General features: G+C 32.2%; 11 protein-coding genes across 11 annotated transcripts; 5 read left to right on the top strand and 6 right to left on the bottom strand. All coding sequences in view use genetic code 12, as the record gives it.

Moving 5' to 3' along the window:
• Positions 1-289: 289 nt before the first annotated feature.
• Positions 290-1,015, bottom strand: NAT2 (Nat2p; the record flags this gene model as incomplete). Its single annotated transcript, XM_064908291.1, has 1 exon — positions 290-1,015. One exon carries the CDS (start codon positions 1,013-1,015, stop codon positions 290-292), a length of 726 nt encoding a protein of 241 aa, XP_064761999.1.
• A 210-nt stretch (positions 1,016-1,225) lies between these two features.
• DFJ63DRAFT_287998 (tRNA threonylcarbamoyladenosine dehydratase) lies at positions 1,226-2,584 on the bottom strand (the record flags this gene model as incomplete). The annotated part of the gene is made up of 1 exon (XM_064905110.1): positions 1,226-2,584. The coding sequence occupies one exon, from the start codon at positions 2,582-2,584 to the stop codon at positions 1,226-1,228; it is 1,359 nt and encodes a 452-aa protein (XP_064761998.1).
• Positions 2,585-2,819: 235 nt separating this feature from the next.
• Positions 2,820-3,731, bottom strand: DFJ63DRAFT_286825 (uncharacterized protein; the record flags this gene model as incomplete). Its single annotated transcript, XM_064905009.1, has 1 exon — positions 2,820-3,731. One exon carries the CDS (start codon positions 3,729-3,731, stop codon positions 2,820-2,822), a length of 912 nt encoding a protein of 303 aa, XP_064761997.1.
• A 956-nt stretch (positions 3,732-4,687) lies between these two features.
• Positions 4,688-6,880, bottom strand: DFJ63DRAFT_164208 (peroxisome biogenesis protein). The gene has a single exon (XM_064903695.1). It carries the CDS (start codon positions 6,547-6,549, stop codon positions 4,804-4,806), a length of 1,746 nt encoding a protein of 581 aa, XP_064761996.1. The 5' UTR covers positions 6,550-6,880; the 3' UTR covers positions 4,688-4,803.
• On the top strand, positions 6,852-8,100 carry DFJ63DRAFT_319460 (mRNA splicing protein). The gene has a single exon (XM_064907063.1). The coding sequence runs from the start codon at positions 7,014-7,016 to the stop codon at positions 8,007-8,009; it is 996 nt and encodes a 331-aa protein (XP_064761995.1). The 5' UTR covers positions 6,852-7,013; the 3' UTR covers positions 8,010-8,100.
• Positions 8,101-8,258: 158 nt separating this feature from the next.
• RPL38 (60S ribosomal protein eL38) lies at positions 8,259-8,495 on the top strand (the record flags this gene model as incomplete). The annotated part of the gene is made up of 1 exon (XM_064905108.1): positions 8,259-8,495. The coding sequence occupies one exon, from the start codon at positions 8,259-8,261 to the stop codon at positions 8,493-8,495; it is 237 nt and encodes a 78-aa protein (XP_064761994.1).
• A 150-nt stretch (positions 8,496-8,645) lies between these two features.
• On the bottom strand, positions 8,646-10,154 carry DFJ63DRAFT_164205 (transcription factor IIF subunit). Its single transcript, XM_064903694.1, has one exon. It carries the CDS (start codon positions 10,045-10,047, stop codon positions 8,797-8,799), a length of 1,251 nt encoding a protein of 416 aa, XP_064761993.1. The 5' UTR covers positions 10,048-10,154; the 3' UTR covers positions 8,646-8,796.
• A 104-nt stretch (positions 10,155-10,258) lies between these two features.
• DFJ63DRAFT_313774 (arginyltransferase) lies at positions 10,259-11,746 on the top strand (the record flags this gene model as incomplete). Its single annotated transcript, XM_064906230.1, has 1 exon — positions 10,259-11,746. One exon carries the CDS (start codon positions 10,259-10,261, stop codon positions 11,744-11,746), a length of 1,488 nt encoding a protein of 495 aa, XP_064761992.1.
• A 238-nt stretch (positions 11,747-11,984) lies between these two features.
• DFJ63DRAFT_164489 (A Q resistance) lies at positions 11,985-14,091 on the top strand. The gene has a single exon (XM_064903696.1). It carries the CDS (start codon positions 12,223-12,225, stop codon positions 13,936-13,938), a length of 1,716 nt encoding a protein of 571 aa, XP_064761991.1. The 5' UTR covers positions 11,985-12,222; the 3' UTR covers positions 13,939-14,091.
• Positions 14,092-14,243: 152 nt separating this feature from the next.
• SOD6 (Sod6p) lies at positions 14,244-15,197 on the bottom strand (the record flags this gene model as incomplete). The annotated part of the gene is made up of 1 exon (XM_064906229.1): positions 14,244-15,197. The coding sequence occupies one exon, from the start codon at positions 15,195-15,197 to the stop codon at positions 14,244-14,246; it is 954 nt and encodes a 317-aa protein (XP_064761990.1).
• Positions 15,198-20,496: 5,299 nt separating this feature from the next.
• Positions 20,497-24,738, top strand: DFJ63DRAFT_330184 (Hyphally regulated cell wall protein N-terminal-domain-containing protein; the record flags this gene model as incomplete). Its single annotated transcript, XM_064907643.1, has 3 exons — positions 20,497-21,769; positions 22,091-22,335; positions 22,480-24,738. 3 exons carry the CDS (start codon positions 20,497-20,499, stop codon positions 24,736-24,738), a joined length of 3,777 nt encoding a protein of 1,258 aa, XP_064761989.1.
• Between the last annotated feature and the right edge of the window lie 746 nt (positions 24,739-25,484).

The raw sequence follows: 25,484 nt of genomic DNA, 5'->3' as shown, positions 1-25,484 counted from the left end.
GCCTTTGATTTCATTATTAGTTACATGTACATATATTTCATGATGATTATTTTTTAACGATGTTTCATTATTATTATTATTATTATTATTATTATTTGTTTAGTTCATGATTTTGTTTGGATTTATATGTCTTTATACATGCATGCATATTTATTTATCTATTTATTTTCTTATTTATATATATATTTATTTATTTAAAAACAAAGAATAAAACTCATTATTTAACGTTATCTATTATTAATCTATGTACAAGGGTGTAATCAAACTTTTACTTTTTAATAATTTTTTTTTAAAAGAATCCTGCAAACCATTTCTTTTTACGATCTGGTCTAGTACCAAATTTTGGATTTAAATTGGCAGTAACATCATTAGGATTGATCTTCTTAGCCGCAGCAGAAGCAGCAGCAGTGACACCACCAGCTCCAATGTTGAATCCCCATCCTCTTAATATTCTCACAATACCAGGAGTAATGGCGGCGGTGATAGGTAATCTTATAAAGATTAATGATTTATGAATACCATAAGCTATAGCAAATTCAGTCCATGAAAATTGAGATAAAAGGTAATTGAAAACACCAGTCTTAGATGATTTATCTTCTTTATCAGCACTTTCCGCCTCTTCAATTCTTCTGAGTCTTTGCTTTTCCTTTAATTCTTCTTCACTTACTCCATATCCAAACGTTTGAAATGCTTTATTCTCATAATATTCAATTTGATCCTTACCAGCCGAATGAACCACTACATAACAGATAGGTAAATCAATAGCAGTCAAGGCCAAATACACACCTAAAGCAGAAACACCATACTTCTTAACCAAAGCTTTGACTCCAGTTGGTTCCTTTGGTGGAGTAACAGGTGGTGGCTTAATAGTAGATGATTGGAATCGTTTAAATATGTTTGATTTGAACGGAAGTGATGGAGTTCGTCTCATGGTCATCGCCCTTATGGGAGATACTCCTATATTCCCACCCCTTAAGGTGAATGCTATCCTTTGCATAGGGTTGAATCGTAACATGATCTGATGATGGCAAAATAAACCGTGGAATAAATTTAAACGTTTTTCAAAACATGATTCTTTTTTTTTGTTTGTCTGTGTTTGGCTATTGGCGCACTTTGGTTACAATTTTAGGCTGCCAAACATCCGCTAAATCAAAGAATAATGCTAAAACTTATGGTCTATTAATATACATGTATACAGTTTCTATATATAAGGGGGGATTAGGGTCTATCTAAATTGAGAATAATATTTTTCTTCTTTAAATCTTTGTTCAACTCTATCCAATATATCTTGACTATAGAATTCAGTCAATGATTTACCACCATTCAATACACTATCTTCATGAGCCTTTTGTTCTTCTTTGGTCATGATAACGACATTTTGGAATGATAATTCTTGAGCTGGATCCCATCTCGATAAAGTTAATCTGGTAGAATAATTTGAAATAGGGGATTTACCACGATAAATTTCTTCTAAAATATATGGTACATCATTTAATGAGATAGGAATTCTTTGTTCTAATTTACCGATTCTTGATTGTTGACCCGCTAAACTTTGTAACATCCCATCATAGATCTTATATCTATTCTTACCTTCTATAGGTTCAATAGGATATCCTGAGATGGAAGTTATAAGATATGTAGCAATAGTTAAACCAAACATACCTGGCATGGTACCTAACACTGGTAAGATTCTCACTCTGAAGTTTTGTAAAGCAGCCAATTGATCAACTGAACCTTTTTCAATTTCTTCAGTTGATAATGGTAATAATTGAGCTTTTCTTGGATCTGGTTTTTCAGCAGAAAATACCACTGGGATATTAGTAAGGATTCCTCTTTTCTTTAATCTGATTCTAACTGATCTTGCTAATGGATCTTCTTCCGTCTTGGAAATATCACTTATATTAATTCTAGTTGGATCAGATTTACAGGCGGCTCCACCTGATGAAATCACAGGAAGCTTATTTTCATAACAAAAAGTTAATAAATCAACTTTAGTATCGATATTATCAATACAATCAATGACATAAGTTGGATTGAAATCATCTTCTCCATCTTCACCATAGATTAATGCGTTTGAATTATTGATATTCCATAATTGATTTTTAACTACGATATTAGCCCAAGGACAAATTTGTAATAAATGATTTTTTAAACAATCAACTTTTGAAATCCCGACATCAGCTAAAGTAGCAACCGCATGTCTATTCAATGAACTTAATGATACTTGATCAAAATCAATGATTTTAAGATTTTCAACTCCCGATCTGATTAACATAGTTGCAACCCAAGATCCAACTCCACCTGCTCCTACTAAGACGATTCTCTGATTTCTGACTTTCGTCATACCTTCGTCTGATAAAAACGCATAGTTTCTTGCTAATTGTTCTCTTATTAATTCTTCAGAATGTTCCTTTTGTTGATCAACTCTCTTGGTAGGAGGTGATGAAGTAGATGATGATGATGATGATGATGATGATGAAGTGGTTGATAAGATATATCTATGGTATGTTTCCACCAAACCAGCAGTTATGGCTGCTGTGGCCAATACTGTGAACCATAGACTCGATCCTGAAGAGTTAGTCATTATTATATATAGTTGGTTCTTATGAAGTGAAAGGTATCTACAACTAAGTGATATTTCATAGAATGCAAATTTTTTGTAATGATTAAAATTGAAAAATTTTATATACAGGAATTTGTAATTATATAAACTACATCTGATAAGATATACTTCTCTTTTACTTTACTTTAACCTTTTATTTCATTATTTTAAAACTCTCTAAATACAAAAATTATATAGAATTAGACTTACTATTAACTTAAAATTTAGCTTTAGATCTACCAACAGTGGATCTAATTAAACCATTTGGATCAGGAGATGGATAAAATAATTCATCATTACCTTTAATTCCTTTCCATTCTAAATTGAATAAGATATAATGTTTGTTTGGTAATTCATAAGTGACATATTGAACTTCTTTAACTTGTTTTAAGATATCTTCTGACATATTATACATAGTAGCTTGAACTGATGCTGAATTTTCTAAAGCGAATAATTCTAAAGTAGTGGCTCTAGCAGCATTGTAAGTATTATCAAATAAACCATCTTTAGCTTTGGAAATGACTGATTCTAAAGTTGGTAAATATTTTGGATCATAAGACCAACTGGCATACACATCAGTTGATAAAACACGATCTTTGGTTGGTTGTAAAGTAGTATAATCACAAACATTATAACCATAAAACATTGAACCAGTTGATTTTAAAACGGTTAAATCTTTAATAGCAGAAGTAATGAATAATTCTCTAGTAAGTTTATTGAATTTTAAATGAGTTCTTCTAGTTTCAGGACCATCATGTCTAAATGAATGAGCATGAAGTTTACCATTTTTTAAAGGATATTTAACCCATCTTGCTTGAACAATTTCAATATCAACCCCTTCAATCTGATTATATTTATTAGTGAAATGTTTAGCTAAATGAGCAGCAAACTTTTCAATTGGCCAAACATCAGTAGTTTTAGCTTCAATTAAAATAGTATTCTTGACGGTATCAGTTGGAACAATAGGAGCATTATCACCTTTAGTATAAGCAACATCGAATTGACCAGTTAATAATACTTTAACATTAGCTTCTAAGACCTCTTGTTCATTAGGATTAGCTGGATTCTTCTTAACTTTTAAGAATTTAACATTGGCTTTACCATATGTTGAAGAAATTAATTGAACCATATTGTGTGTGGATGAGTGTGGGGAAGATATTATCTATGAGATTGACTAGTTGATGTCTGATGTAGAAGACTGTAGTGAGTTAGAATATATAAACTTTATCAATCAAAGGACAGTAAATCAAATGGAAGAGATTGTTGAAGTTATTTATACAAATTCGGTATGAACTAATTCATTCATGCTCTGATTTGATGGTGTGGAATATTTTTATCTTATCGCAACCCAAATTATGTTTTTGTGTTGAATCGGAAAATACCGATATTTAATTTCATAATAGTACTATACTATACTTAGCTATAATTATAATAACACATTGACTATTCCAACTATAGTCTACGATTGTGGAGGAACTGAAACAATAATAAACATAAAAAACTTACGATTTAATGTAGGTGATATTCTATTCGGTAAACCGGTATTATCTCCCTCTATATTCAATTGTATCGTTGAACAAATATACTTAACTTATTAACTACAATGGGTTTAGATTCAACTACAGGGTCAATTATTGCAAATTTAGTATATGAATTAAGAAAGATTGCAAATTATAATCTATGAAGAATAGGTAATTATTCCCAATATGATCTATATAATATTTGACGTCATCCTGTAGACTAAATTATAATTATCTATAACGTTCAACATCAAACCCGTATAGACGTTTAAAACTTGTAATCAACATTATCATAATACAGTCCGCTTCTCATATCCCTTCATTCAAAATAGAAATCAACTTATCCGAATCAATTTGTAAATTAAGGATCAAACCAAATATCGGATTATTCCGATCAAATCTCACTCTCACCCTGAAAAAAATAAATATTCAAAACCACAAATATAACCATAGTTGCAACCAAACACGTACTCTCCGTGGAGTTAAGTTGCTATCAACAACATCTTATCTACCAGATAAGATATTGACTACGTAATGCTACATCTACAGTTAATCTCTTTTAAAATATTAATAAATAACATATACTTCTACTTCGGCTCGCCGAATGATGAATTATACTGGCATTCTATATAATGAATTATTATGTGGGGAGGGGGAGACATCGTTAACCCTTTTTTTTCTTTAATTAGTTGAAGAAGTTATGGTCGTATCTATTGATTCTGATACTATCGATTTACTTTTTACTTCTGTTATATCGTCATGTCTTTCATCCTCTTCTTCCTCATGTTCTTCTTCATTATCATCTTCATCACCCGATAAAATCGCTTCCAATACAGGCTTTTCATCACCATGACCACTCTTCACTTTATTAACTTCTCCATCTCCACTATGTTCAGTTATAACTTCTGAAAATCTTAAACTTTTCTTTTTAAATAATGTAGCATCTTCATTTACAGGTTGAACTTTGGCTCCACTTGTGACTGATTCATTACCATTATCAAAGATTAATTCAGCAGTTCTAATCCATCTTCTTCTTCTAGTATATTTTGAAAATGTATCTTCTGTTGATGGTTTTTTCCAAGTATTATCATAATAAATAAATCCTTCATCACTAGTTGGATTTGCACTTGTTTTTGGACGTTTATTATTTTGTAAAGTAATAGCTCCATCATTAGTTAAATCTAATCTCCAAGTTTTATCAACCCATCTCCATGTTGCACCATTTAATCTACTGAAATTATTATTATCATTTTCTCCATCATCAGTGATTGATTGAGCATCATTGGCATTAGGTAATTTGAATGCATCAATGGCTGAACTTTCATTTAAAAATTCATCAGTCCATGGAGCTCGTTCATAAGATAAAAGATTTGAAGTCCAACCAATTCCTAACCATCTTCTTTGATTTTCATAAATGACATAAGTGAATCTAACGGGTTTATTTGAATTATTAGTACCGGCTGCACCACCCCCTGAACTTAAAGTGGTGGATGATAATGATGATGATAAACCTGTATTTTTTTGAACTTTTGCAAATGCAGCAGCAAATAATGAATGATTTTTAGCTTGCAGGAAATCTAACCCAGTTAAATAAAACACTAATAAACGAACAAATTTAACTTTCCAAACGATCCTTCTAATGATTCTTGAATATGATGAATGATAAGTTAAGATGAATATTCCTGTAATTAATAAGATAAATCTTGGTTTTATAATTAAAAATGTAAGGATAAGATATAATGGAGTTAAAAAGATAGTAGTGAATAATAATCGTTTAATATCATAAGATGTGAATGCTAATGAAGTGATTGGATTTAATAACATATCAGCTTTAATACAAGTAGCAGTTAAAGCTTGAACCACATCATCTAAAGTAGGATGTTGTTTTGTTTCTTCTAATATTTTATTATTTAAGATAGTGTATAATGTAATAATTCCAACAATTATAATATGACCTAACCAAATAATTAAATTTTCAAAATATAAAATAAATAATGAAAAAGTACTAAGAATGATTATATTAATCCAATAATCATCATTTGTCCAAGTTGCCACTGATAATAATTTATTAATGATTAAAAGGTAAGGATATGCTCGAATTAAAGATTTTGCCACAGTTGGTGGAGTTGATGATAATAAAGGTGAAGTTTGAGGTTTAGCAGTCAAGATATTTTCATCAGTATTTAAATCAGTGGTGAATTGAGCTTTAACATCTATTCCCAAACCACCATTACCTGATCCTGTCAAGTTAGCATCATCATTTTCATCATCATTTAGGATATTTTCAGAGAAATCATAATCACCTAAACTTGAATGAGGACTTAATTGATGTTCAAGTTGATTTGTATTTGTATTAGACGTTGTAGTTGAATTTGTGGGGAGACCATTGGCAGCATTATTGGTTGATGCTTGACTTGATGCCACCATTTGGATTAGATTATTAATTGGTATGATTAGTTATGAGAGTATTGGTTCATAGATTGATTGGAATAAGGGATGGATGGTTGGATCAATGAATGATTATAAACGTGTTTAGTTAGGATTGCTGTGTTTATATTGAGATCAACTGATGGAGGTATATAATTAAGATCGAAACAACCGCAGCCAAGTACAGTAAAGAATCAATCAATGGAAGTGAATGTATGTTCCAGTTAGATGTTCTAGAGATCCCTTTTGATGATTGAATGTGTGGTGGTTGTATAGTAATCGTTCGTTGGTTGGTTGAATTGTTAACAGTTGAAGTTTAATTTTTATTTTTATCCTCTGATTTTTCCCCCTTGTGGGATTCACTCCCTCTCACTAAAACTTTAAACTATCACAAACAAACAAATTATAATTAACAGCTTTCGGTATAGATCGTTCCTTTTTATGGGGTAATAGATTCATTTTAAATGGATTTTTCAAACATATTGGCTAATGAAATCAATGCTAAGAAGAAAGATTTGAAGTTTAAAAATGGGAAGAAGAATAAGTTGAGCTTTAAAAGTGGTAAGAGTAGTAGTAAGAAACAGAAAGTTGTGGCGGATCAAATCAATGATATAATGAAGATAAATCAGAATGATGAGAAAGTGGAGAGTGTATCCAATGAAGTTAAACAGGATGTTCCTATAGAGAATAGTACTCAGACTGAGATCATTAATGAAAAGAGTGATTCTATAATACTATCTAAGGAAGATACTGGTGATAATGAAGAACAAGACTTAGTTGATTCAATCACAGATGAACAATTGATAACACAACTTGAACAACTTGACGAAGTAACATCTACTCAAAACCTAACTAAACTTGAAAAGATCAAACATTTACAAACCATCATTGAAATCAATCGAAGAAAAGAAAAGTATAAACTGATTTTAGAATCAGAATCAAAATATATTGGTGATTCTGATTTACAACTCATTGATTTACAAGAATTAGAAGACATTGATGATGAAACCAAGAATCAAGAAATATATATAAAGATCAGAGTTATAATCAAATCATTGATTAAACAATGGGAAGACTACATCCTGAATCATCCTCATGAACAACAACAACAAATACCATTGATTCATGAAACTAAACGAGATCTTGTTACTTTATTATATAAATTACGAAGTTTCAAATTAAGTTCTGATATGTTAATTTCATTATTAACCGTATTATATTATATTCAAACTCATAATTATAATCGAGCTAATGAAAGTTATATGAAATTAAGTATTGGGAATGTAGCATGGCCCATTGGAGTTGAACATATTGGGATTCATGCTCGAAGTTCATCTACTAGAATTAATGGGAGACATCACCAACAAATCTCCAATATAATGATTAATGATAAGACTAAACGATGGATTACAAGTATAAAGAGATTAATAACATCTCAAGAGTTAATTAATAGACTGTAATTGTATAATGTATAATGTATAATGTATAAATAGCCTTAGTGCTTATGCTACCAATCACATGTTCGTACCACATATTAGGGTTACAACCCTTAATTGGACCAATTCGCACGACTGGCACTTAAAATTTAATTTTAATTTTTTTTTAAAGTGCTGCCTGCCTCTAATGAAAAAAAATTAACTTATATCAAATTAACCAACTATCGTTTGAACTCTTTTAGATCCTATATACTCATATACATATATCATAAAATGGCTAGAGAAATCACTGACATTAAGCAATTCGTTGAATTAGCTAGAAGATCTGACATCAAATCTGCTGTTGTCAAAGTTAACCAAAAAGTTAACGCTAACGGTAAAAAATTCAAACAAACTAAATTCAAAGTTAGAGGTGCTAGATATCAATATACTTTAGTTGTTAACGATGCTTCTAAAGCTAAAAAATTACAACAATCTTTACCACCAACTTTAAAATTAACCAACTTATAAGTTTGACTCCTCAAATTTAAAAAGAATCATATCTACATCATTTTATTTCAACCGTTTTATAAAGACTTTTAATCATTTTAACTTATAATTATTCATCATTCATGAAACTAAATTAAATTTCTTTCTTTCATTGGCTGGGATACAAATACTTATACTTATGGTTCACATTAATAGAAAGAGATTCATCATTTATAAATCATAGTCATAATTTTTTACGAGATTGGATAAAAAACCTTGTATATTTAATATATAATAAGAAACAAAAAAAAACACATAATAGGACCTGTAGACATCTTCCATTTCAAACCACGTCTTCCATTTCAAGATCATCGTCTTCATCGTCATTATCTTTATTATTATCTTCTTCCTCCACATCTAATCCTAATCTAACTGCTCTATCTGCATCTCTTAATCTTCTAAATTCAGGTTTTAAATTATATTTAGATGTATATGGACCCTTTTTAATTAAATTAGCAATTGAATCTAATGATTCTTTCAAATATGATTCTGGTTGTCTTGTTCTTTCCTTTAACCCCTTCATTGACCAATACTCATATTCTTCAAATAATCGGAATAATAAATCTAATAAATCCTTCTTTGGCATTCTAATAGCTCTACCTTCAGCATTCTTTTTAGCATGAGTTGATTTTAAAAAGACTGATGTATTGTTACCTCTAATCGATGGTCCAGCATTGGATTGAATCACCCCCGGTATTTCATCAAGAAATGTAACTTTAGGTCTTTCTGGTCCTTTAACGATATTCTTTCTATCAATTAAGATTTTATTATATTGAGAATCAGATTTAGAAGGAATGATTTGACAATCATGACATATTTTCCCAATTAAAGATGTTTTCTTAGGAATGGTCTTTACAAATGGAATATATTTTCTTATAGGTCCATCATTACCATTCTTTTGAACTCTAAAAAATTTAAATTGTCTTCGAGGTTGAAATTTAGTATTCTTAGGCTTTTCAGGAACTTTTGGTTGTTCGGGCATTTGTCCAACTTCAGTCAATTCTTGTTTAAACTTCTTTAAATTCTCTTCACTAAACACATATGTATTACGAACTTGAGTATTTAAAATTGATATATCATATTCTTGAGGTATCTTAGGTTCATTGGCATTAGAATTGGCTTCATCATTTAAAACCAATTTCACCTGTAGTTTACTATTAGCTCCTCCTGTGTTTTTCTTAATTTTAACCGTCCCTAATTTAGCTCCATTAAGATTACTTTCATTCGACCATCTTTCTGCTAAATATTTTGGTAATTTAACTAACCAAATATTTTGATTCCCATTAGTTAAATTCATATCCAATGATTCATTCTCTTCCAAATAATCCTCAGGATCAGATAAGATCGAATTCTCAACATCATCAGCCCCCTCAGATGGAGAATTCACTAATGTATCATCATCATTATTATCATTATTATCTATCGATTTGTCATCTTTATTATTATCATTTATCTTATCATTAATAGCATTACCATTGTCTTCACTCTTTACATCGTTTGATTTCGAAGGACTTGATTTGATTGAAACACTCATGTGATATATTACGCCCCTGTATATATGATTGGATTATGGTCTTCGTTCTATCAAGTTGGATCCCTTTAATGAAATATACCAAAGCTTTTAATATTTATAATTTGATATTTTCTGTCAGTTTTTTTTATGTTGATGCGACAAATTGTCAAAAGAGCGTAAAAATCTAAAATAAGCATAATAAAGAGTTAAGAGGGCAAAAATCAATACTTAAATGGCGATGAATTCAAAGTTGATGATACTATCGAGGCCATTCTACTCAGTAGATTCGCATTGTGGGTATTGTAATGGTGAGAAAGAAGATCATTTAGCTTTAGAGAGTCAATTCCTCAATCAATCATCATCACCATCATTAATTGATAATGCATCAAAATCGCATTCTATGGGGTTTGTAGTGGAGCAAATGACGTGTCAACAATATGATTTCATGATCAATAAAGGATGCAGAAGATCAGGAACTTATGTATATAAGCCTGATTTGTTAAGATCCTGTTGTAGATTATACACTATACGAACCAAATTGAATAATTTGAAATTAGATAAACATCATAGAAAGGCTATTAATAGATTTATAAAGGAAATATCAAATGACGATGATAATAAGGAGAAACAACCCACACATAAGAATCAACAACGGTATGATATAAGGGATTTAATACGGGCAGAACAAAAATCAACTAAATTCAGAACTGTATTTGAACCATCGGGGTTTTCAAAGGAGAAATTCGAATTATATAAGAAATATCAAATTAAGGTCCATAATGATGAACCCCTGGATGTGACCGAATCATCATTCAAAAGATTCTTATGTCAAACTCCATTTGATGTTGAAGAAGTATTGGGAAATGATGAAGAATGGAAAGACTTGAATAATTGGGTTGCAAATTGGTCGTTAGAGAATGATTCATCAGGAATGAACCATAAAAGAATTGGTCCCACTCATGTTTGCTATTATCTTGAAGATAAATTAATAGCAGTATCAGTATTGGATTTCTTACCTACTGGAGTTTCTTCTATATATTTTATTTGGGATCCTGATTATGCTCATTTATCTTTAGGTACATTATCTGGATTAAGAGAAATATTAATGTGTGAAGAATTAAAATTAGGATATTATTATTTAGGTTATTATATCGATGATTGTCCCAAAATGAATTATAAACTGAAGTTCGGAGGCGAGATATTGGATTTGGTTAATAATATGTACGTCCCATTGGATAAAGTCAAACTGGATTTAAAAAATGGTAGATTGTTTGTTTTAGGATCTACAACCGACAATGGAACCGAAGAATTGAAGTTATCGGATGATTACCCCAAAGATTGGGATAATACAAAACTGGAAAATATATCAGAAATCTTATATGGAGAACATAGTTCGATTTATGATGGAGCCGAAAAGGATTTAAACTTAATAAAGAAACAGTATAAAATTGATTTCACTCAGAAGAAGGGCTTCTTTCATGCAAAAAAGCCTCCCATACCGTCAGTTTATCCTGGCTTAAAACCTTTGTATCAAGTTATAGATATTCTAGATAGTGACGCTCTAGACGATGATTTTTGTATTATCTTCTATAACAATTCTACAGGAATACCTACGAGAAGTTATTTCAGTGATATGACTTCGCTTGAGAAACTGATAGTGATAGAATATATCAGGTTATTTGGAATTGAGTTCATTGATCGTTCGGTAATATTTGTATAGAAACCCTAAATATTTATTGAATGCAAAAATAGAATGTTCTCCCTCCTAGTGCTATATAGTGGGGTAAAGCATACTCTTAATAACTTTTAAACCAATAGCAATAAAGGTTAACATTATTAGTCAAATATGGTTCCAGAAATTTTAGACCCTCCTGTCAGTGCTGGCCCCCCATTTTGCGGCTAAAATTCTGAAAGTGGGGGACACTCCGAGTTCCGATGCGGAACCGAATGACTCTATCCAAATAAAGTGCTACGAGCGTAATATCATCGCTAACAATGCATAAATAAGGAAAGAAATATCCGACAACTTTTCAAACCATGTTATATTATAGTTGGATCTCAGTTTTATCATGTACTTCTTTTGTAGTTTTACTCTTCATAGCATGTTCCAATAAGATAAAAAGGTTTGATACATTGAAAATTATTACCTCCAATTTTGCGAATAGATAAGGAAAAATTCGTCACCTTTTCCACAATATGTCAAATATTAGATCATCCATAACTAAAGATCATGAAAATAGTATTAGTCATAACCAAAGTTATCAACATGATAATGCAAGCACAACATCACTAGACTCGGAGTCTAATCTTAATGTTGAATCTCATCATCCAACTTATAGTCATGAAGTTCCCTTGGAGTTAACTAGTGTATCTGAATTAGCAGCCACACGTCAACTTTCAAAAATCCAATCAAGAAGATCAAGTATTGTTTCGAAAGTAGTTAGTAATAGAAATAATGTTGTGGATGCTTCGGGTGAAGAAGAAGAAGGAGAAGAGGTTGATAATGATTTAGAAGCGGCCTTAACAAAAGTTCAAAGTATATCAAAGGATGAAAGATTTAATCGATTTTCTCATAGAACAAAAGTCATTTGTGTTATCATAGCTTCAATGTCAGGATTCTTATCTCCTCTATCAAGTTTAGCATTCTTACCTGCTGTTCCTGAAATTGCTGATAGATTCAATACTACAGGGGAAATCATTAATGTTTCAAGTGCTGTTTATTGTGTTTTTATGTCAATTTCTCCAACCATATTTTCTCCATGTTCTGATATTTATGGTAGAAGAAATACATTCTTAGTATGTACATTCATGTTTATTGTTTGTACTGCTTTAGTGGCAGTATCACAGAATTTAGCCATGTTTTTCGTATTCAGATCACTTACTGCATTATTTGGTACTTCATTTTTCAGTATAGGTGCTCATATCATAGGTGATTTATATATTCCAGTGGAAAGAGCCACATATATGGCTTGGATTGTATCAGGAGGTCAAATCGGAACTTCTTTAGGTTCTGTTGGTGGTGGTATCATCGTCACATATACTAGTTGGAGAGTTATTTTTTGGGTTTTATGTGGTATCGGTGCTGGTATGTTCTTATTGGCCTTTTTTTATTTACCAGAAACATGTTATGAAACTAAACATTCAGTAATATTAAAAGAAATCCAAAAGGATGATCCAAAAAGGAAGTTTGTGTTTATTCCTTTTAACCCCCTTAAGATTATTGCTGTTTTAAAATATCCCAATTTATCGATTGATGGTTTTATTACCATTGCTTTAGTATTCAACATGTATAATTTATTAACTCCAATTAGATACGTAGTGGATCCTAGATTTGGTTTAACAAAACCAATCTTCAGTGGATTATTCTATTTGGCACCGGGATTAGGATACTTATTAGGAAGTTTTTTTGGTGGAAGATGGGCAGATTATGTCGTTAGACAATACATTAAAAAGAGAGGAAGAAGAGTACCGGAAGATAGACTAAGACAAACATTAATACCATTGGGTATAATTTATCCAACTAGTATTTTGATTTATGGTTGGTCAATCGAAAAAGAAAAGGGTGGAATGGCAGTTCCTATCATATTTATGTTTTTCAGTGGAATTGCTCAAACTTGTGTATTCCCAGCTTCAAATACTTATTGTGTTGATAGTATGCCGGAATTAGGCGGAGATGCTATAGGTAGTAGTTATTTCACGAGATACATTGCTGCTGCTGTTTCTTCGGCCACTTGTTTAAGAAGTATTCAAAGTATAGGTGTTGGTTGGACTTGTACCATTGGTGCATTCGTCCTTTGGCTTGGATTACTTTGTGCATTAGTACTTATTTATTTTGGAGAGAGAATGAGAATAAAAGCTTTGATTAGATATGGGAAAAGAAGTCCTGAAGACTATCCACCTCCAAAGAGTTAGCATCATTGTTTTTAGTAATATAGACTGGATAAATTTATAAAGCATAATACAAATATAATTTAAATTACAGCGGAAACTACAACTTTGAAATATAAATAAGAGGGATAAAACATGTATACAAACTTTGGAAGAGACGTCCAAAGGTGAGAGGAGATCAGAGGAGAGGGATAGTTTCAAAAAACTCGTAGAAAAACAAGTTTAAAGAAATAGAGAGATAAGAGGAATATTTTCAAAAAAGCCCGTAGAAAGACAAGTTTTAAGAAATAAAGAGAACATACAAAAGAAAGAAGACCAGCTTGTCATATTCATATGAAAAGATTAACAACACCAGCAATAGCGGATGCTAACCCAAATCTTATAATGGAAGTGGCACTATTTTCATAATCAAATGAGGTAAGATTTGTTTCATTACTGAGATTCAATCTACCAGTAGTAAAATTAAAGCTGGGGGAAGTTAAATTAGTAGAATGATTTGCATAAGCTTCAATCTCTTGCTGAATGATAACATCATCAAAAGCTGAAGATTCTTCTTCTAATTGTTGTTCAAGTTGTCTTTGAGTTTGAAGTTGTTGCTCTTCTTCTTCAGTTAATTCAAAAACTTCAGCTTCAAGTCCTTCTTCTTCATCAAAATCATAATCTTGTTCTTCATAATCTTCAAATTCTTGTACATCAACTAAATCATTATTGGATTTATATTCTTCAATAAGACCAGCAATTCTTAAATTTGAGGCAGGTTCAATATCAGAACAAGCGTATTTAGTTAAATTTGCAAAGTGGAAAACAATTGATTTACCAATAATAAATGATTTCGATTTTTTATTTAATGATAAGAATGGATCTTCATACTTATCTTCAAAACAAGTGGTATTAATCCAACCATGTTTACCAGACAAATCACCAACTTGACATCTTGAATCATCTTTTTGACTACCACAATCAGGAGAAGCATCATAAGGATTAAAATGTAAACCAGCAGCTTCACAATTACCATTTCCAGGGATAGAATTTTCATGTATATGATAGAAAAATGGACCTCCTTCAGCAGGTAAACCAGTCATATCAACATGAACTTGAACAGTTTTACCATCCTTGGCGCTAAACACAATATTACCTTTAACAAATTTATCACCACCAAAAGGAAAATCAGCAATGGCAACAATATTCTTAGGATTCTTTTTAACCTTTGGTGCTTTGGATGCATCAATTAAAGTTGGCGCTAAAACAGTCAACACAAATAACAATTTCGTAGGAATTAACATTGTGAATTTTTTAATTGATTTATCTTTTCAATATTTATTGTGATGAATTGAATGATTAATGGAATGAATCAAACGATGGAAGACGATAGTTAATAGAGGTAGAACTAATGTAATATTAAAACTAATCAAGAGAAAGGAAATATAAAGAGAAAGGAAAGGAAAATACACTAAATAAAAATCCAAAATTAGCTTTAAAGTTATCATAAAGCTCAGCGGTTGCAAATATTAAAATTATGATGGTTTATATGCACCACCGCTGTTTTTGTAAATTACATAAGATCTGACATAATCATAATTAATTGCGAAGACTTTTGTTTGATGAGCTACCTTGAAGTAATTCGACGTTGAAATACGCAACAATAAGCTTTATGAATGGAGATGAATTTCGTAAGTTAAGATACGTTGTTAATTCTAATTGTTATTCTACGAGTATACAATACGGTCGATGTCGGAGTTTAACAAATTTTGATTAGCTTTTTCTTGTCTTACAGCCTCTTCGTACATTGCCGAAGCTGGTTTTAGAATTTTCTGTAGAACCTTCCACAGAAGAAATAACGCATCGAAAGATCGGCGAGTTCATGTGAAATTCTTAAACCAAGTTACAAGGAGCAAAATTCTAGACCCCCTCCCCCCACTTGTAGTACAAGTAGTGAAATTAGTGCGTATACATCTAGGTAATACATTTGCTTACAATTTTAGATTTTGCTTCTGTCCGTCCGCAGAAAGCGGAAAACGGCAGAGAATGTTGGAAAACGAGAACGTCAGTTAATAAGGATAGCTCTTCAGGCCTTTTCTTAACCTTCTCTATCGAAAATTGTGTCTAATTAACCAAATAATTAAAATTCATATTCAAGCTTTTTAGATCACTCAAATGTTTAAATCCATCTATTTGATAGATAGGGTTTGTTAACCATTACGTCAACTATATCATGTCAGATTGGAATTGAAAATACTAAATATAAAATATTTTTTTGTCCAGTTTTGAGAGGGTTATTTGGATACATCAAAAATATATTTTTTTATGCTCGGGGCCACCCGCTTACTGCTTGACTTGCAGTATATGAAAAATATTTTGAATATTGCTTTCAAAATACAGGAATGAAATCATCAAAATTACAATTTTCTGAATATGAAAAAGAATTCTAATATACCCCGGGAATAAATATCACGGAGTAAATAATTTCATTATCCCTGCTTTCAAACCGGATTCCAGAACCTCAGTCAACAACCGCTGTCTATCGGTAGAAATATATCTAGATCGTTTCAAACTCGATATAGATTATAACTTGTAAAGTACATCACTTCACAACCACGTTATCAGCTATTTATTGAATTTCATTGAGTTTCCAGATAGTTATACTTAAGTCTCAAACGCTTCAAATTGTATGTTTGAGAGAGTTTATATCAATCAAACAATTAATTACCATAATCAATCTCTTACTTAGCGTAATTAAAATAATATTATATATCAAATAATAGTTGTCTATTCAACATCCAGATTTTCAAGTTCAAAAGCCTTTTGGTGAAATTGTACTTAGTTATAGTCAATAATACAGATTTTAAAAAGCAGATTTAGTGGAGTATGAAATTGAAGGCGAGAATTGCAGTTTAAAGCGATAATATTATTTAATGAGCACAAAAGTCTAAATAGAGTTTATATTATTGCAATAATACAGTAAACAGGGTCAGAAATATACAAAGAGAAAGGTACTTGATATCACCATACTGGATTCTAACAGATGATCTAACTCTGAATTGAAATATAGATTTAACCAACAACTGATTAAATGTCTCATGCAAATTTCTTAAGCCTTTAAGTCTACATAAGACCAATAACCTAATTCACATGCTCTTAACCCAGCAAGACACAGTCTAGATTTTAGTCTACCTATGCTTGTTATTGCCGCTAAGGTATGGTCCAATCCTTTTGTGTATTTGGCTTTGAACAAATGAAAAACAGAAGTTCACATTGCTCATTTCTTATTTCATGAAATTTGTAGTGGGAAAAAGAACAGTCGAATTCTGCAAGTTCGTGCGACCTAGATACGAAGGACGAAGATATTGAGTACAGAGATATAGACCGTAAAGTATAATACAAGTGTAATTAACAGTAAGATCTTTATTTACAAAGAGAAGCAACAATGCTAACATATGGATTTAGAAAATTTCAAATTATAGCTCATAACCAAAACATACAGCTTAGAAAGGGTTTTGTTAGAACGTCAAGTTCAGTCTTTACCTTACAACGATGCCAATATCGAATCTGAAGGAGAGCGTAAATGAGCCGTAAAAATGGTGGATTAGTATTTCCGAGTTATTTATAATGTACAGCGGTTAGACATTTCATTAAACAATGGATGCAAATAAAAAGGACAAGGAAAGTTAAAACAAGATTAGGTTTAGCACTGATATTCTTTGAATTATTTTTTATGCACCTTTTTTTATTTTCCCACAAAACTCCTTTTGTGAAACTTCAGACCCTTTTGGTAATAGTGATAAAAGTTTTTTTTATAAAAACCATAGTATTATCCTATTATATACTCAATATAGTAATATGGAAGAAAACCATTAACCGAGCAATTAATATTGTTCATATGTCGGCTAATTTCCGTATAATGCTTGTGATTAACGATTATAGAAGAAATAAGTCTTATAGCGTCACATATGTTATATTATTTCTAAAGCTATTTTCGTCACGATTAATTTAATCATATTAGTGAGATTAGAAATGGCAGAACAGTCGAATGACAGCTGCAAGGGTTATTCTTAGATTTTTATTCACCGTGGTATGTGAATGCCTGTATCTATGACCTTCATTTATAGGCCTTTTTAGACAGACAATTGTAATTATTTCTGAATCTGTGCATTTATGCCTCATAACTCTTCCAATTCCCTCTTTGTTAAAACATACCATCATAACTGCAGCAGATTTAAAAGAAGCATCTGAAATTTCAGTAAGAATGGTTAGATATTTAAAATTTTTGTTTTGGAAAGACAAAGCGCAAAAAATACACTAAATCCTTTTTTACTGTGGATAAAATACCCTGCATTGCTAGACGTACAAACAAGCATTGTTCGGTACAATAAGGTTAGTGTAAATGAAATAATGTTGCCAATCTTGTTGCTGTTGTACCGATTTAAGATAAAGAGTTCCCTTTCTTACGATTCTTGAGTAAAGATTATTTTATTTTTAAAAATGTCGTATATTCGTAGAAGATATTTGTGACTTTACAAGATTTCATTTACTGAAAATAAAGAAGAAATGCGTTTCTCTATAAAATACCCGGATATTTGACGTACTACTATTTAAATTAAATAATTTTAATTTATTGTATCTCTTAGCGCAACAATTAACGTGAAAAAAAGCTAAACGCTTTAATTTCAGATTAATAAATTAAGTAGCAATTACGTAAAAAACCCTATAATTGTAAAATAATATTCTGCACGCTATTTTACAAATTTATGTATGTCTGTAGTTTCTTAAAGTTGACCTGGGGTGAATTCATTCAACTTAGGGCAAATCAGTAAGGTGAAAGATAATAATTCAAACAGGAAGGCCTTTGAATAAACTAGAATGTAACGCCAACACAAACTTTTTTAAAAGGTGAAACATAACCAATAATCAAACCTAAAAAATTAACTCAATCACCCCAAAACAAACTACAATTGTTATTATATGGAAATGGTATGAAATACAAAATGTACACCGTCGCCAAGTCAATAGCTACTTCATTTGCCACATAACTGTATTAGGCTGGTCGTGTACCATGTGCCAAAGAAAAAGGAAAACAAAAATTGAATCGGAAAACAAAAATGAAAAGTAATACTGATCTAATCATTTTATCCGGGCATGAATAACCTTAACAGAAGTCATTATTATTAGCTTAGGTGAAATTACTGCCTTTGAATCTGTTTATAACATAGATATCACTCAAATTAACTAGTCTATGGGCACCATTTCCTAGCCCTCAAATCAAACTATCAACGAATTCTTAGAATTTAACAAAAAAAAGAATGGTACGCGTATTTAAGACTATAACATTCTTTAACAAGCGTGTTGCTATATTCTTTATTTATGATTATCCCGTTCTAAAAGAAGGCAATGATACATTTAAACAGAGATTATAAAATGAAGTCAAAAAAAATTTCAAAATTCAGATTTCAAAGATCATCATGGACAGTGAAATGCACAGAAGCATGATATTAAAAAATAAAAATGAGACGGATGATTGCATTTGTGGTTCTATTTTCAGCTGCAAGTTAGTACCCTTATTTTTTCAAATGGTTATGTCATAATGAATTTTTGTTGCTATTTATATTCTATCCCCAATATCGCAGTTTAAATGAATCCAAGTTTGGATAGATTATGACTACGCAAGATGTAAAACGGTGCCCTAAAAACCCATGCACATGAAGTACACTTGGTGGAAAACAAAACGCGAACTAAGATTAGAATGGAAGCTCGTTGAAATTGTTAAGTTGAAGGTTACTGAATAGAGTCTTATGTATTTTATCGAGGAAGTAGTACAATCAGCCTGAATAGCCATCTTACTAAATAGACGTATATGGAAGATGAGATTAACAGCAGAAGATCCGTAATGGTTCACAAATATGAAAAAGGCTCTGAAATTGGGTAGGGTTCAATAATTGTTGCATGAAAAGAAATAAAAATACGGAAGTTTAATACCACTGTAATAATAGAGAAGATTAAAATTGCAAATAAAGGACTGTGCACATTATTCAAATACTGGAACAGGTCATAAATGCGTCTGAAATGATCAACGTATTGCTTTTTTTTACCAACACTAGAAAGAAGCTGACCTCAGTATTTAATACCTGTGGCTCATACTCGCTATGAAATGATTCTTAAAATTCATTTAGTAGGTAATGTTATTATTTGAAAATAATTTTTTATTAGCAAATTTGAGTGACTTGTAGCGCTGAAGACACCCGTCTTACATGAATAATTGAAATAATAAATTCATTTCAAATGGATTCATAGAACATGAAAAAAAGCGCACTGCATAAAAAATAAAATTATTTTTTTAATTGAGGGTCTTCTGCTTTTGGCAACTTTTTTTAGCAGTTGACTAAAATTATACATGCTAATATCCTGATAAAGAGATTCTAGAAAGGGCGAAACTATAAAACCCTGTCTACATATTGGCTCATATAAAAGGTATATATCTCCTTCAATGCTTGTTTTTTTTTTTGAACTAAGAAATACTTTCGAAAACCTTAATTCAATTCATTACCTTTAATTTCTTAACTTCTACAAACTGAAAAAGAGTTAAGGATTATGAAGGGATTTAGTTTATTATTGGCTGTTGTCCTACAGTTATCTTTCGCTTTATCTCAAACCGTCACTCGAAATACTGTCGAGTATGGTACATTTGCTCTTGACATCGGTGATGTTGATATAAACCCTGATGTTTATTTATCCCTTATCAACAACTTAGATACCTCAATTACTGGTTCTCTTAATGTTGGTAATGGTGGTGGATTCTACGTCAGTAGTGTTTCCAACTTAATTGGTTTAAATGTCGATATAACTGGTGGTAACGTGTTGAATAATGGGACCGTTTCATTCAATTCTATTGATTCAATTCTTCCAAGTACTTATATTATTACCACCCTTTCTAGTTTTGTTAACAATGGTGACTTTTATATGGGTTCCAACGGTGCTATAGGTTCCGGTACTTTTACAATTAATAGTCCTTCTGTTACTAATAATGGTTTAATGGTATTTTATCAAACTCAAAATAATGGTGGTCAAGTCACTTTGGGTGGTACAGATTTACTTAATGGTATTACTAACAATGGACAAATTTGTTTGTATAATGAACTTTATGAACAACAATCTAGTATTAATGGTAATGGTTGTATTACTGCTCAAGCAAATTCTACCGTCTATATAGACAATCCTTTGGCTTCCTTTAGTGGACAAACTTTTTATTTAGCTGATTCCGATTCCAGTATTATTGCTTCCCCATTTATTGGAAGTAACATCATCAATGTTTCTGGTTTTGGTAATAGTAATATGCTTGCATTAAATGTTCCTTTAAATCCCGCCCTTACGGTTTTGGGAAAGGTTGTAACTCAACCATACTCATATGATGCAACTACAGGTATTTTGACACTTTACTCAACTATTGCAAATCAAGAGTTCGATATTGGTACTGGATATGTTGCTGGTGATTTTTCAGTAACTACCGATTGGGATGCCCTTACTGATTTAGTTGTTGCGCCATTGAACGCTGTTACTTACGATGGACCAGTACCAACTCCAGGTCTTCCTGCTGGTTGTGCTTTATGTTCTACCCTTCCTGCTATTCCAGGTTTAAACGGAACAGAATATACCACTACAGTTACTACTACTGACAACGGTCAAGTTTGTACAGATGTTGAAGAGGTATTTGTTACTTCAGATGCTCTGGGAAATTACTATGATATAACCACCGTCTTATCAGCTGCCTGTTCCGCTAGCACTACATCTTCAAGCTATTTAGATACCACTTACACCACCACTTTCACTACTACTGAATCTGATGGATATGTTGCTACTGATTCCGGTGTTGTTGTTGTCAGTGCTGGTTCTTCAGGAACCTGTTACCTCAACTTCATTATTCCCAACTTCAAGTGATCCAGATACCTACTTACACCACCACTTTCACTACTACTGAATCTGATGGATATGTTGCTACTGATTCCGGTGTTGTTGTTGTCAGTGCTGGTTCTTCCGGTACATAACCAAGTACTTCATTATTCCCAACTTCCAGTGATCCAGATACCTACTTACACCACCACTTTCACTACTACTGAATCTGATGGATATGTTGCTACTGATTCCGGTGTTGTTGTTGTCAGTGCTGGTTCTTCCGGTACATAACCAGTACTTCATTATTCCCAACCTCCAGTGATCCAGATACCTACTTACACCACCACTTTCACTACTACTGAATCTGATGGATATGTTGCTACTGATTCCGGTGTTGTTGTTGTCAGTGCTGGTTCTTCCGGTACAGAAACCAGTACTTCATTATTCCCAACCTCCAGTGACCCAGATACCACTTACACCACCACTTTCACTACTACTGAATCTGATGGATATGTTGCTACTGATTCCGGTGTTGTTGTTGTCAGTGCTGGTTCTTCCGGTACAGAAACCGTAACTTCATTATTCCCAACCTCCAGTGATCCCAGATACCACTTACACCACCACTTTCACTACTACTGAATCTGATGGATATGTTGCTACTGATTCCGGTGTTGTTGTTGTCAGTGCTGGTTCTTCAGGAACCGTACCTCAACTTCATTATTCCCAACTTCAAGTGATCCAGATACCACTTATACCACCACTTTCACTACTACTGAATCTGATGGATATGTTGCTACTGATTCCGGTGTTGTTGTTGTCAGTGCTGGTTCTTCCGGTACAGTAACCAGTACTTCATTATTCCCAACTTCAAGTGATCCAGATACCACTTACACCACCACTTTCACTACTACTGAATCTGATGGATATGTTGCTACTGATTCCGGTGTTGTTGTTGTCAGTGCTGGTTCTTCCGGTACAGAAACCAGTACTTCATTATTCCCAACTTCAAGTGATCCAGATACCACTTACACCACCACTTTCACTACTACTGAATCTGATGGATATGTTGCTACTGATTCCGGTGTTGTTGTTGTCAGTGCTGGTTCTTCCGGTACAGAAACCAGTACTTCATTATTCCCAACTTCAAGTGATCCAGATACCACTTACACCACCACTTTCACTACTACTGAATCTGATGGATATGTTGCTACTGATTCTGGTGTTGTTGTTGTCAGTGCTGGTTCTTCCGGTACAGAAACCAGTACTTCATTATTCCCAACTTCAAGTGATCCAGATACCACTTACACCACCACTTTCACTACTACTGAATCTGATGGATATGTTGCTACTGATTCTGGTGTTGTTGTTGTCAGTGCTGGTTCTTCCGGTACAGAAACCAGTACTTCATTATTCCCAACTTCAAGTGATCCAGATACTACTTACACCACCACTTTCACTACTACTGAATCTGATGGATATGTTGCTACTGATTCCGGTGTTGTTGTTGTCAGTGCTGGTTCTTCAGGAACCGTTACCTCAACTTCATTATTCCCAACTTCAAGTGAGGTTGCAACTTCATCATCTAGTACGTCGACAATTGATTTAAGAGTTTCATCTAGTAGTTCTTTGTTATTTTCATCCAGTCTCTATTTCAACAGTTCAAGTTCTTCTATTGATAGTCTCACTGAATATAGTACTACATTAGGTACAACTGATTCTAGCGGGGTTGTTGAAAGTGAAACTGGAGTGGTCATCGTGACTACTAACTCCCAAGGTAGTATTTATACAACCACTTCAATTATTAGTGGTTCTACTAGTTTGGCTGCCGCTTCTACTGATTTTACCTCATCTAGTACTGATCTTGAAACAGAATACACTACGACATTTACTACCACTGAATCAGATGGATCTGTTGATACTGATACTGGAGTTGTTATCGTTACTACCAACTCTGATGGAAGTTTATACACCACTACTTCAATTATTTCAGCCTCTTCTGCCGCTATTACAGTTTGTCGTAGAGATGGAACAGGTTGTGGTACATTTACGGAATACACTACCACATTTACAACCACTGAATCTGATGGAACTGTTGAGACCGATACTGGTATTGTTATTGTTACTACTAATTCAGAAGGTAGTTTCTATACCACCACCTCCATTCTTACTGAAACTGAATACACTACTACATTCACTACTACTGAATCAAATGGATCTGTTGAAACTGAAACTGGTATTGTTATCATTACTACTAATTCAGAAGGAAGTTTATACACTACTACATCATTATTCAGCAGCGGTGTTATTTCCGTTTATACTACTACCATTATTACAACTGATACCGTTGGAGTTCCATGTACAGAAACTGGTGTTGTTGTTGTTGGTACTAACACTGAAGGTAGTACATACACTACTACTTCAATTGTTACTGAAACTGTAACTGAACCATGCAGTCAATATGAAACTACATTTGTCAGTACCCTTCCAAATGGAGCAGTTACTACCGAGACTGCAGAAATTATTGTTTCTACTGATACCGAAGGAAGTATTTATACCACTACTTCATTATTAGGTGGACAAGTAGTTTACACTACTACTGTCGTTACCACCGATACTGTTGGAGTTCCATGTACTGAAACTGCTGCTGTTATCGTTTCAAGTTCAGAAGGTGTATTATACACTACTACATCTATAATTGGAGTTGAAACTGTCACTCCTACTACTGCAGAAGTTGAACCAGCCACCACAACTGCCGAAGTTGCTGCTGAATCAACAACTGAAGTTCCTACTTCTGCAGCTGTTACTACTCCTGCTACAATTATTTCAGTTCCATCCTCTTCACCAACTGTACCACCAGCTTATGAAGGTTCCGCCTCAAGCAAACAAATTAATAGATTTATGTTGGTTGTTCCTGTTATCTTGATGACATTGGTTTTGGTTTAAGTAATATTTATAACACAAAATTAAGTTTCGGTTATTTATGTTACTTATTATCTGAACAAACATACATTGTTTTTTGATAATTCATTTATTTTATTTATTAAATTATTCACTTCATCTTTTTTCTTCCAAATTTTATGAGATATTTAACTTGGAGATTATTATTATTACCCCTTTTCTTTCATTCTTATTCACATACGTATTGGTATTTAAATTATTATACTGGGCTTTTATCATTTATTCATCTTCTTCACTGTTTTAATTCATGGATTCTGTCATTTTCTATTTATAATTTTTCATGTGCATATTGCCATCTTTTAGTTCTATAATTTAATTTCTGTACCTTTTATATTAACATAAAAGAATATATATTTATTTTAAAAACTTATTTATGAATGTAGTTGTTCAATACTCAGAAGAATTTGGTTGTTAAGGGATAAAGAATAATTATTTATTTTAAATAACAATCAGTTTGAATATTTTTCAAGAACATCATCATTTTATTATTTTCAATTTAAAGATTGATGTAGTTAGGAGACATGGTGAGTTAGATCTCTTTAGTAGTTTTTAATCATGTTTGAATATGCCCCAGGGGGAGGGGGAGTTTAGAATAAAATAGTGAATTACATGTGATTACTACGTACGATAGTGAATTAATAGATCCTGCAGCAACAAGCCTTCTCGCACAGATTAGCAAAGGATAACAGTTATGATACTTTCCTAAAGCAGCAGCAGACATTCCCAATGAA

The sequence above is a fragment of the Scheffersomyces coipomensis genome (assembly GCF_036884675.1).
Source record: "Scheffersomyces coipomensis strain NRRL Y-17651 chromosome Unknown DFJ63scaffold_4, whole genome shotgun sequence".
NCBI classification, from domain to species: Eukaryota; Fungi; Ascomycota; class Pichiomycetes; order Serinales; family Debaryomycetaceae; genus Scheffersomyces; species Scheffersomyces coipomensis.
Note: the sequence above shows the minus strand (reverse complement) of the source record. Positions and strands in the feature narration are given on the sequence as shown.